Here is a 12,372-nt window from a genome sequence, read left to right on the forward strand (position 1 = left end):
AAAAACTGTATAAAGAACTAGATTCTGTAATGGGTTTGTGAATAATACCCAAGGTTGTTAGCACTGAATAAATACCTTTTTAATAGTTATATACACAAATATACAACTATGTGAACTTTAATTAGCAGCTCTCTTCTTTTTTCTCTTTTTCACTGGCTTTTTACTTGGTGCTTTTACTTGTGTTGCACTGACGGTCTGTGTTCTGTGAACAAAGTAAATTAACAAGTTTTAACAGTATTAGTACTAGGAGCTTACTTTTGCCACCTATGACAGAAGAATACTGTAACCTTGAAAGGCATCCAAGCAGTTTTACAGACCTAATTCTATAAATCTCAGGTTGAAGAAACCCAGAGAGCAAGCTTCTAAAAAGTCTTGAGTATATGTATACATTTGAAATAAACCAGAAATGTTACCTTATTTTCTTCGGATTCTTATCTGGTTCTAAAATGATCATTTCTTCTTCTTCACTGTCTGAGAGCACTATAGGGGCATCTTTTAAGAAAATGTTAAGAAAGGAATATAAGTTTCAGATAGAGAGCCCAAGCAGCATTTTGGGTGGAGGCTTACAGATCTACTATTTGGTTCTTCCCTTCCCTGAGGTTATTCCTTGGAGCTCTGAAAAACCTTATGTGTGCTTCTTTAATAGAATTAAAATGAGGGGGATAATTCTACATACGTGTGTGTGTGTGTGTGTGTGTGTGTGTGTATATATATACACACACACACACACACACACTATACACACACACATAGAGCATCTTATAGAACCAATTTGGAAACAAGTCAATATGCCAACTGAATTCCTTGTGCTACTCCTTGAATTTGTTAATTTTCAAGATCTAGATTTTAAATTTCTCCCTATTATAAACAACACTAAAAGGAAAAATACCTAGAAGCAGAATTCCTTGGTCAGAAGGCATATACCTTCTGAAAGACATTTTTGCCAGATCCCTCCAGAAATGTTTCAATTTACACTCCAAGAATAGTATATTAACCCATTTTCCTATACACCCTTGCCAATGTGTTTCTGGCCGTTTGTATTTGGGAATGCAAATACAAATAGGAACAGAAACAAAAAATGGGCAAAAGAACAGAAACGTCTGTTTCTGTTCTTTTGTCCATTTTCCCCATGAAACTTACTACATTAATTCTTTATATTTAAATAGAGTTTTCAATTACTTTCTCCCTATTAGAAAAATTTCACAAATATATAAAGGCATATGGAGTTAAAAAAAAAAGTTAACATCTATCAATAAATAGTCCCTGTGTTTAAGCAGCTTATGTTGGTGTAAATATATAGTAAATACATGGAACGAGGTCTGGAAGAATAATACTAAATAGAAGTAACCACTGGGAAAGCTGAATAAGGGTACCAATTAATGGGGATTTTTTTTTTTTTTTTGCCTTACAAAAAACCCCAGCAGGTCCTCAGTAATATTTACAGGCAATGATCTTCCTTGAAGGCAGGCAGGTATGTGCATTACACACCAAAACAGTATCACCTTCACTATTTTCTCAGCCAGATTTAATAGCTGTATCCTTTATTTCTCCACCAACCTACTTCCTAGATCCCTCCTTGTTTATTAAAATTTAGAATTCTTCACACAAGCCACGTTTCACTGCTCAGTAGCTACATGTGGCTAGTGGCTATTATGCTGGACAGTGTAGAGACTGAACATTTCTAACACTGCAGAAAGTTCTACGGATGGCACTACTCTAATATACGTATGATACTGCCTTTTTATGTTTGAGTCTAGAAACTATACAAAGAAAAAATAGCACACAGGAATGAGATTTTAAGAAACTCATCCCCTTAAAACTGGCCCGGATAAGATACAAAAACAGAAAAAAAAAAACTTAAAAATAAAAAATGCCACTCCCTTCACATACCAAAGAATACCACTATTCCTCAAAGATAAGCATATTCTTGCAGTTAGCCTCAACAGTTTAGTTGAAATTTAAATTATAAAATATTTAGCCCCAACTGCTAATATAAAAATAAGATTACTAAAATAGGGATATATATGTATGTATGTATATATATATATATATATATATATATATATATATATATATATATTACATATAGCCATAAAGTATCACATACCTTGGCTTCCAATATTAGAGACTTTTCCTGTGTCCATTTTTATACTATCAAGAATAATAGCTTCATCACTGCCACCTTCATCTTCAGCTTCCTTCTCAGAGTCTTCAAGATCACCCCAGGAGTTTTCTATTCCCTCTCCAATTTGGGCGGTTCCAGGAGTCCACAGCACAGGTTTCGAAACACTTAGCAAGTTAAGAAAACTGAATAACAGAAATACTGCTATTTGATGCAGTGCTGAAAATGATTAGAATGAAAGTTTTCTTCCTTTAAGATTGATTGAAGTGTGCCTCAAATTATTAGGAAAAAATTTACTAATAGCTATACTATGGATGGCTGGACAGTGAAGAAGAAATAGTGTATAACTCAGGTTAAGATTTTATGGACACAAGGGGTGAGAAATATCAAGAGACACACTTGCTCTGAACATTTTAGTTGCAGTAATAAATCTGGTGAATGAATGAACTTCGAGGACAATGTGGGGACTTCCCTGGTGGCGCAGTGGTTAAGAATCCGCCTGCCAATGCAGGGGGACATGGGTTTGAGCCCTGGTCCAGGAAGATCCCGCATGCTGCAGAGCAACTAAGCCCGTGCGCCACAACTGCTGAGCCTGCGCTCTAGAGCCCGTGAGCCACAGTTACTGAAGCCCGAGCGCCTAGAGCCCGTGCTCCACATCAAGAGAAGCCACCGCAATGAGAAGCCTGAGCACCACAAGAGAGCAGCCCCTGCTTGCCACAGCTAGAGAAAGCCCGTGTGCAGCAACGAAGACCCAATGCAGCCAAAAATAAATATATAAGTAAATAAATTTATTAAAAAAAATAAGAACAATGTGTATAATGTATAGTGTCTGACCATGCCAGTGAGATTAGGGAACAATTTTCCAAAGGAAAATGAAATGCTGTAAATTGCTTCTTAAAATAAAAGAATTTTCTGGTTTTGGTAGGATAGCTGAAGAGAAGGTAGATGTTACACCATCAATTTAATATGACTCATCACTATCTTGTCTCATATCTTAAATGTTTTTTTCTAACAAAGTACAGTGTTTCAGAAAACAAATTTCCATATGCACACGCTTCACAGAGCCCTAATAATACCCAAAGTGTTATGAATCTTCTTGTTTTTACCAAAAACACCCAGGAAAGATACACTTCTGAAGGAGGTTCAGCTTCAGAGATGATTTCTTCTGCTTTCTCCTCTACATCGGAGGTATCAATAGGGGCCTTTTCCATTCTAAATGCTGTGATCCTTTGATTTGCTATAGATTCTGCAAAGCCAAACTTTCCACCTTCTTTCCTGTGTGGGTTTTTTTGGGGAGTTGGGAGGGAAGGGGGAATGAGAGATGGGAGAGAAGACAGGAAGGGAAAAAAAAGTTAACTATTTTATCCTTTTGATACATGAGAAATATTGGATGAGAAACTATTCGACTAACTTAACCCCACCAATTTATTATGCCTATCAAGTGAGATAATAAAAAGTTACTATAATTAACCATTTATTAAACCATGTGTCAAGCATGTGTTATGTACTTAAAGCAGAAGACACTGAAGTGCTGAGATATAGCTGTTGCTTAATGTCACACAGTAAGAAGAGATGGGAATCAACCCCAGTTTGTATTCTTTCTGTTAACATGAGCTACTGGATTCTTTTTTTCCTAAGAAAATGTTAACTTTTTAAATGAAAAATATTATGTGGCTTTTTAATACAGATGATGTATAAACTGGAATACAATAAATAGTTCAATCAACTTTCAAAAAACATTTAGTATATTCAACTGAGATGAACAGATAAGGAAAGACTGAGTGTAAAAACTGTAGAGTTATGCTTGTGCGAGAAAAATCCTCAACAGAAAAATCTATAACAAGACCATTCAGTTCTAAAAAAATCAAACTTACCTAACTTTCTGGTCGTTCGCCAAAGCTTTCTGTATTAGCTCTGTAATTTCTGCTACCTTCACACCAGCTATTTTACTACATCTCAAAACCTATTTATAAAAGTGAACTCTGTTATTTAAAGACAACAAATCAAGTAGCTTTCTCTAACAAAACTAAAAACATGAGATTAGTTTTTCTACCTTTGCAATTTAAGCCTTTTTTTAAAATATGAAAATAATACAGTGTAAACACAAATTAAGGCAAGATGTGACAGCTATTTTTATTTTTATTTATTTATTTTTTTTGGTGGTACGCGGGCCTCTCACTGTTGTGGCCTCTCCCGTTGCAGAGCACAAGCTCCGGACGCGCAGGCTCAGCGGCCATGGCTCACAGGCCCAGCCGCTCCGCGGCATGTGGGATCCTCCCGGACAGGGGCATGAACCCGTGTCCCCTGCATCGGCAGGTGGACTCTCAACCACTGTGCCACCAGGGAAGCCCGTGAGAGCTATCTTTAAATGTTAAAGGAACTGACCCAAAAACTTTTCTATGACAATGTAGAAGATACCACTCAAGAGGCCACAGATACACTAACTTCCTTTCTGTGAGTGATCCATAGCTCTGTTCAAGACAGGGCTGCACAGTGTCCCCCGGAAAGCTTTTATAAAGCGAAGATTCCCAGGCCTCAGGGACCTAATGAATCAGAATCGCTGGAAATAGGGATCTGGCAGTGGTCATGATGCTGGTAATAATGACATTGATGATAACAGAAACTAACATTTACTGCACACTTAATTTATGCTATACAGTACAATATATCTATATCTATCCCTATATTATCCTAACAGAAGGTGTTGACATTAAGATTATTTACTATTTTACAGATAAAGAGATTGAAGCACAAAAATATGAAACCATCTGCCAAAGGTCAGTTAGTGTAAGGAAGAGCTGGAATTCCAATTAAGTAGTCTTTGTGCTCCTGACGAGCTGCACTATGTGGCAATCTATTTTCTAAAAGTCTCCATGTGAATCTTATATGTAGCTGGATTTGAGAACTTCTGCTCACTGTACCCAAATTCCAAAAGTAAAACTATCTTTTTACATAATTTCTACTTTCTGACACTTTAAAGAAAAATAGGGATATAGGGACTTCCTTGGTGGCACAGTGGTTAAGAATCCGCCTGCCAGTGCAGGGGACACAGGTTGGATCCCAGTTCTGGGGAGATCCCACATACCGCGGAGCCACTGAGCCCATGTGCCACAACTACTGAGCCTGCACTCTAGAGCCCATGTGCCGCAACTACTGAAGCCTGCGCACCTAGAGCCTGTGCTCCGCAAAAAGAGAAGCCACCGCAACGAAGAGCAGCCCCCGCTCACTGCTACTGGAGAAAAGCCCACTCGCAGCAATGAAGACCCAACACGTGGAAGGGGAAGGAAGGGGAAGGGGAAAGGATATAAATCTCTTTCCTCACTGAAAGGAAAAAAGTATTCCTCTATCTAGAGGTGTAGACTCTGGAGGGCCATCCATGGGAGAAGCAAGGGAGGAAGGAGGGTACCTTGTAGCCACAAGTCAACAGACAATACTGAAACCAGATTCTAACAGGTCCGAGAATCAATCATTGAAAATATCTGTTGGATTTTAGTTTAAAAACAAGAAAAAGCTTCTAAAAAGAAGAGACCTATTTTTAATGGAACATTAATCAAATCAAAGCACTGACTTGATCTTTCAGCAGCATTATCCCACCACTGGATTGGATGGTGCAAATCTCTCGATGCTTATTCATGGCAATCACCAGCAAGCCATCCATTACACGTTCCTCTCGTTCATTGGGATCCACCAATAAATATGTTCTGAAATGAATGTTAAATGGACATGAACAAATCTGATGCTGAGTGCTTGTCAATTTTAAGCTAATGGATATTTTTAAAAATAGGATTATAGTAAGGTCAACACAGTGTAGGTCTGAGCCTATGAATTTGAGTCACTTTAATCTGAAAAGAGACAACAGAATTATGTTAATTTGGTTAATTTTAAAGTTTCCCTAATATCCTGTACTTTGAAATTCTTCCAAGTTCTGCTTGAAATTCTTCCAGGTTATGCTAATGGCTCATTACAAAAAAATACTGCCTATTTCCACACTGTCCAATGTTAGCCTCTAATTACATGTGGTTACTGAGCCCTTGAAATGTGGCTAGTCCAAACTAAGATGTACTATTAGTATAAAATACTGGATTTCAAAGACTTAGTAGAAATAAAAGAATGCAAAATATCTCAGGAATAATTTTTAAGATATTGATCATATATTAAAATATTTTAGATGTATCAAGTAAAATAAAATATCAAAATTAATTTTACCTGTTTCTTTTTACCCTCTTAATGTGGCTACTAAAAGTTCATATATGGTTCATGTCATAATTCTACAGGACAGTGCTGGTCTATTTCCCTCCAATAAAATTCTCTACTACAGTGACTGAAAGATGAAAGCTTTTCTCTAGTTCTTAGTCGTAAAATTGCTAAAATATTTATACCTCTCTTTGTTTCTAAAGAGATTTAAGGCTCAAGCTTTCATTTAAAGGCACCTTACACGGACCTAAGATTCCAGGTTTTCTGTTGTAGGAGGAATTAGCAGTGAGTTGTGAAGAAACTGCTGGAGAGCTGAAGGAAAACAAGATTTTTTTTCTCATTTGTGAACCATTCCGCCTTGTAACCTGCTCCTATCCTACAACTATTCCATATAATATGCTCCTCAAATATATTCCAAAGTCATCTTCCATTAATCCACAGTCTTTCTCAGCCTACTTTCCAAAATTAGAGCCTAACATCTGTATACCTCTAGGAAAGATACACTACCATGCTGTGGTAAACTCATAAACGTGTAAGTATGCCATGAAAAGAAAAACGTGAAGTCTCTTCATTAAAGGAGAATTTGTCACTTCTACTGAGAAAGCTCTTAGTTCTGAGCATTTGTCAAGTAATGCTCTTAAGAAAGAAATAAAAGAACTATAAGGCGCTCTAATATTAAACAAGGGGTTTGTTCATTTGCCTACGGATTTATAATTTCAGACCATGACAAGGATGAGACTTACCCTTGCTGGAAGAAGGCAAAACTGACACAAATGGGCATGTGGTGGATACTCAATGGTACAGGATCACGTTCTTCAAGTGTATACTGTTTGAAAATAAAAGTTTCAATAATTACAGTCACTAACTTATAAACATACAAAAAATCATCTTGTACATCAGATATTAAAATAAAAACCGAAATCCCTTTAATCTTCAGTGAGTACCTAAATAACTTCTTTTGCAACTACCTGTTTGACTTTGCCATTCATCTTCCTTAAAACTTTATGTATTTGTCAAAAAGCTTTATTGAGGTATAATTTACATAACATAAAATTCACTAACTGTTAGTAAGTAATTCACTTTTTAGTAAATATACAGTGAAGTAACTATCACCACAATTCAGTTTTTAAAACATTCTCATTGGGCTTCCCTGGTGGCGCAGTGGTTGAGAGTCCTCCTGCCGATGCAGTGGACACGGGTTCGTGCCCCCGTCCGGGAAGATCCCACATGCCGCGGAGCGGCTGGGCCCGTGAGCCATGGCCGCTGAGCCTGCGCGTCCGGAGCCTGTGCTCCGCAACGGGAGAGGCCACAACAGTGAGAGGCCCGCGTACCGCAAAAAAACAAAACCAAACCAAACAATTCTCATTACTCCCCCAAATTCCCTTAAGCGTGTTTGCAGTTGATTATCACTCCCACTCCCAGCCCAAAGCAACCACTGATCTATCAATACTTTATCTCTATAAATCTGCCTTTTCTGGACATTCCATGTAAGTGGAATCAAACAATTTTCAGTCTTTTGCATCTGCCTCCTTTCAACTCAGCATGTTTCATCCACCTTGAAGTATACATCACACCAGTAGTTTGGTCCTTTTTACTGCTGAATAGTATTCCACTGCGTGGATACACCACACTTTGTTTTTCCATTCACTAGTTGATGAACATTTGGCTAATTTTCAGTTTTTGGCTGTAATGAATAATGCTGCTATGAACATTCACATGAAAGTCTTTGAGTGAATGTATACGTTCATTCTCCTTGAGTACATTCTTAGATATAGAATTGTTAGGCTGTATAAGTTTACACTTAACTTTTTAAGAAACTGCCAAACTCTTCCAACATGGCTGTAACACTTTACCACCACCAATATCTCTACAGTATTTTTAAATCAATGTCTTTTTTGTCTACTCATCACTCTATATTTTCTTTTTTACTTCCATATACCACCTCCCCTCTCTAAAGGAACATGTCTCTGTTGTTAATAAAACTTTGTCTACACCTCTAAGTCTTTCAAGAGTCTGCTCCAGTCTAATTCCTAAAAACAGCATCATGAATGACATCTTAGAGAATTTGGGCATCTGATGTTTCCTTTTATAACTTCAGGAATCAAATTATCACAACAGTGCACTTTCATTATTCTAGCATGTAATTTATATAAATTGAAATTGACATACTCTGCACAAAAGAAAGGACAATATAAATAGTATAGGTCCATAGTTTTCAAAATGTGGTCCTTATACCAGCACTATCGTATCACCTGGGAACTCTGTCAGAAGTACAAACTCATACATCCTATCCCCATTCTACTCTGAGGATGCAGACTGGCAAGATGTTTTAACAGTCTTTCCAGGTGTTTCTGATGGGTTTTTGCCACACAGTGAGAACAAGCATCTCACTGTGAAAATACTGAGAATTATGATTTTTCACACATGCCCCCTAAGCATAAACCAACCACTTTATCTAATGCTCAATCCAAAGAAGTCATCTATTTCTATTCTAAAAAAACCAGGATAGGGTATGCATTCACTGACAAAACTTTAATACAGGAGATTTAAGAGATTTCAAAGGTAACTGTGACCATATTTTTTGCCTTGTGAACAAATTTTACAACATACTTAATTGCCATTTACAACAAGACTTCATTAGAATCAAGCTGTCTGCACAGCAAGGATATTCATTCATTCATAAGAAGGAGCCTGGCTCACATCATGGAAGCTTACCAGTGTTACTTCATCTCCTTGGACAGAGACATCAGGCCTTCGGAAGTGACATAAGGCTACAATTGCAGCAATGCTGGCAGCATCAATAATGTTTCCATCATGATTTAACAAATGTAGGTCCACGCGTATTTGCCAAACCTGAATGTGAATTCAAAACAAAAATAAATCCTAAATAGTCACAACCAGAGGTTATTTATAAGGAAAGGTAACACTGTGTGCAAAATTTTCTCTTGCTGTTAAAACATGCAGTTACTCCTTCTATTGTATCAATAAAAATACATTTAGAAAAATGTCAAGCCAGACCAACACCTGAAATACCAATAGCTTACCTTTCTATGAGTCATTTGACAACAGTAAAATATATACTGTAAATAAACAGAACCACACTACATTTAGTACTAAGATTCCCCTAACTCCAAGCCTAATGATATTTTTATTGTGTCTCCTAACTTAAAAACCTCAAACTCTTAGGTTTTACTTGACAATATTTATGATAACCTTACAAGTAATGCAAATAGTATTATATTCAAGTATAGAATGTGGAAAGGCCAAGTGACTTCTTTGGAGTCAAAAAGATACTTAAAATACCCTAATCAAGAATAAAGTTCTAATATCATCAAATAGCACAATATATTGAGAGTAATATTTCCAATGTCGGACTACCAATGACTCACTATGCAGCCCTGTGTAAGTCAATAAACCTATCCAAATGAAGGATTCAATCAGTTCTTTAGCTCTTCATCCATAAAAAAGGAAAACATTACCTGCTTCTATCAACTCACTTAAATAACATAAGAAAATAAATGAAAATATGTGAAAAACCACAAGTTCTTTGAATAAGAAATTTGTATACAAATCCAAGTTGCTATTTTCACCAATTTTTTTGTCCCTCCAAAGAGAGATGACACAAAGTTCTATGGGTAGCATTCAGGAATATGTGAAGTGAAGTGAACTAGAATAAAACTGAATTAACTGAAGCTCTGAGAATGAAAGTATAGATACAGGGATCCATGAGTCAACAATACTCATCCCAAGATTAAGAATTTTGGGCATATTCCCCACCTTTTCACCAGCAACAACACAGAGAGATTCAGTGTCTATACACTTCGAATTTCTTAGACATCTTTCCAAGAGGCGATTCAACTTCACCAAGAGATCTGACTGCCTATGAAAACAGGAATGGGCTAATGTCATGAGATATAACACCAGGCAGTAAAACAATAGCTCACCCCTGTTAGGCTCTCCTCTGGCTAAAGCAGCTTAAGAAAAAGATTTAAATACCTGCCAGGTTCAAAAGCTGGGGCAGCCATCTGAGAGAGCTCAAGGTTAAAAAAAAGAATACCTTCTGTTGCCCTACTGAGTTTTGGAGAAACAAGTTCACAGGAAACCTGTCCAAGAACTCTGCAAAGATAAAGTACATATCTGTTAATTAAATGTATTTCCTTTCCAATTAAAAAAAAAGGAAATCTAAAAATTAAGTTTCAGTCTTACACTACGTTGAGTAATAACATGTTCAGTATGATATATCATTAAAGGTTGAAGTTACCTACAAAGTATAGTAGTAGAATACATACAGAAATAAAACACATATTGGCATAACCAAAGAGATGACAGGGAAGAAAAATCTCATTACAATATTTACTATTCCACAGACTTTTGAGTCAATGACCATTTCTTCTCTTTTCTAAAACAAATATTTAGTGATACAAGATGGCATGCAAACTTGAGACGTCCTAAGAATCTTCTTATGGCATGGTTCACCAACATTATCTGACCAGTATCCTCACAACTTCCAAATGAATATTAAAAATCTAATTCTCATGTCACTCAGGAAAAGGAGGAAAGTAGGCCCTACTTAATGACAACAAATACAAGGAACAAATTCAGTGCAATCAGTGCTGGCTGTATATATGATTCACAGAGATCAGAAAGAACTATGTGATACTTATGTGACAGAAAATATATTCATGATTAAAAATGTAAAGTGTGACTATAAAACCAAAGTCTGGGCAGCTAAACAAAGTACTGTCCAGACTTAACTGCTTTGTAAACTGGGTCAATCAAGTTGTTTTAAATTTCTCCCTATTGAGCTTATACCTAATTTGAATACTTTGTTACCTTGTTTTTCCAAGTTCCACAATGCAGCACCCATAATCTGTTCCAAATGAGATCTTGATGTTCCTATAATCATAGGTTTGTCTGCCATCCAGCCGCTGTAAGCACAACATTCCTTTATTCCTAATACAAATATTTATTACTCTGTGCTAGGCAGTCCTTGGGCTAAGCACTTGGAGGTAAGTGTAATCCTACCCACTCCACGTAGGAGAGTGGAAACTAAGTGCCCGAGCACTGACAGTCCCTGGGGTGACCTGAGCCTTGAAAAGGCCCCACGGGAGCCAAATAAATATTGGGGCCTTGGGGGAACCCACCGGCCGCTCCCCTAGGGGCTCCCGGGGCCTGCGAGAGCTAGGTCTGTGCGCCCAGGCCGGAAGGTTGCGGGCCGCCGCGCTACCCGAGCGCTCACGCAGCGCCAAATTCCCGGTTTACCTTTTTCTCTTCGATGGCGCGGAGTAGAAAACGGCGCTCGCAGTTTGAGAGTGGCGTCTCCTTCATACTGTCAGGTCAGGGGACGCACAGGTACTGGAATGCGTCGGGAGAAGACACCCTGCACCTCTTCACGCGCGCCCTGCTCTTACCTCGGCGCAGGAGATTAACGTCATCAAAGCTCGTCAGCTGAAGCTGGGAAAGCAAAGGCTGAGAGACGGCAGCTAGTGCGCAGGCTCAAAGCAAAGTTGGACCAGCCGGAGCTGGCTGGAGAAGCAAAAGGAGTCGAAATTCTGAATAGAAAGGTGTTTCTTTTATTATAAAGTGTAGCGGAGAAAAGGACCCCGAAATAACCACCAGTGATAGAAATTAATATCAGTTGAGCTCTCTCACACTTCACTCTAGCCTCAGTTCTAGCGGAGTAGGCTAAACAGGTATTATTGCTATTTTACAGATGAGGAAGTTGAGATTTGGCCACTAAAAAGCTGTAGAGGCAGAGTTTCAGCAGATTCATTGGAGAAACACTGGAATGAGCCGGCGTTAGTGGAGCGGAGGGGAGAGAAGAAAGTTGAGATGGTGAGCTGGGGTGTTTTTACGGGCTGACGGTGAAACCTCGGAGGACCTGAAAAATTGACAAGAATTGATAGTATTAGCAATTTGTAATGGCGTTATACCTACCGCTGGCTGAAACAAAATTTGTTGTTTATTTCTTACAGTCTCTCCAGTTATTTTAAGGCGATAAGCTTATTTTTTATAGGCGTAGAGGAACTTTAGTGTGTTCGTGCTGCCAGTCACTC

General features: G+C 37.9%; 1 protein-coding gene across 1 annotated transcript; it reads right to left on the bottom strand.

Moving 5' to 3' along the window:
* Positions 1 to 57: 57 nt before the first annotated feature.
* EXOSC9 (exosome component 9) lies at positions 58 to 11,752 on the bottom strand. Its single transcript, XM_032632390.1, has 12 exons — positions 11,579 to 11,752; positions 11,150 to 11,244; positions 10,313 to 10,432; positions 10,094 to 10,196; positions 9,032 to 9,169; positions 7,060 to 7,142; positions 5,691 to 5,823; positions 3,997 to 4,085; positions 3,251 to 3,397; positions 2,108 to 2,289; positions 414 to 492; positions 58 to 202 (listed from the first exon to the last, which is right to left on the bottom strand). The coding sequence occupies exons 1-12, from the start codon at positions 11,642 to 11,644 to the stop codon at positions 118 to 120; spliced, it is 1,320 nt and encodes a 439-aa protein (XP_032488281.1). The 5' UTR covers positions 11,645 to 11,752; the 3' UTR covers positions 58 to 117.
* Positions 11,753 to 12,372: the final 620 nt, after the last annotated feature.

Source organism: Phocoena sinus, chromosome 5 (assembly GCF_008692025.1).
Source record: "Phocoena sinus isolate mPhoSin1 chromosome 5, mPhoSin1.pri, whole genome shotgun sequence".
NCBI classification, from domain to species: Eukaryota; Metazoa; Chordata; class Mammalia; order Artiodactyla; family Phocoenidae; genus Phocoena; species Phocoena sinus.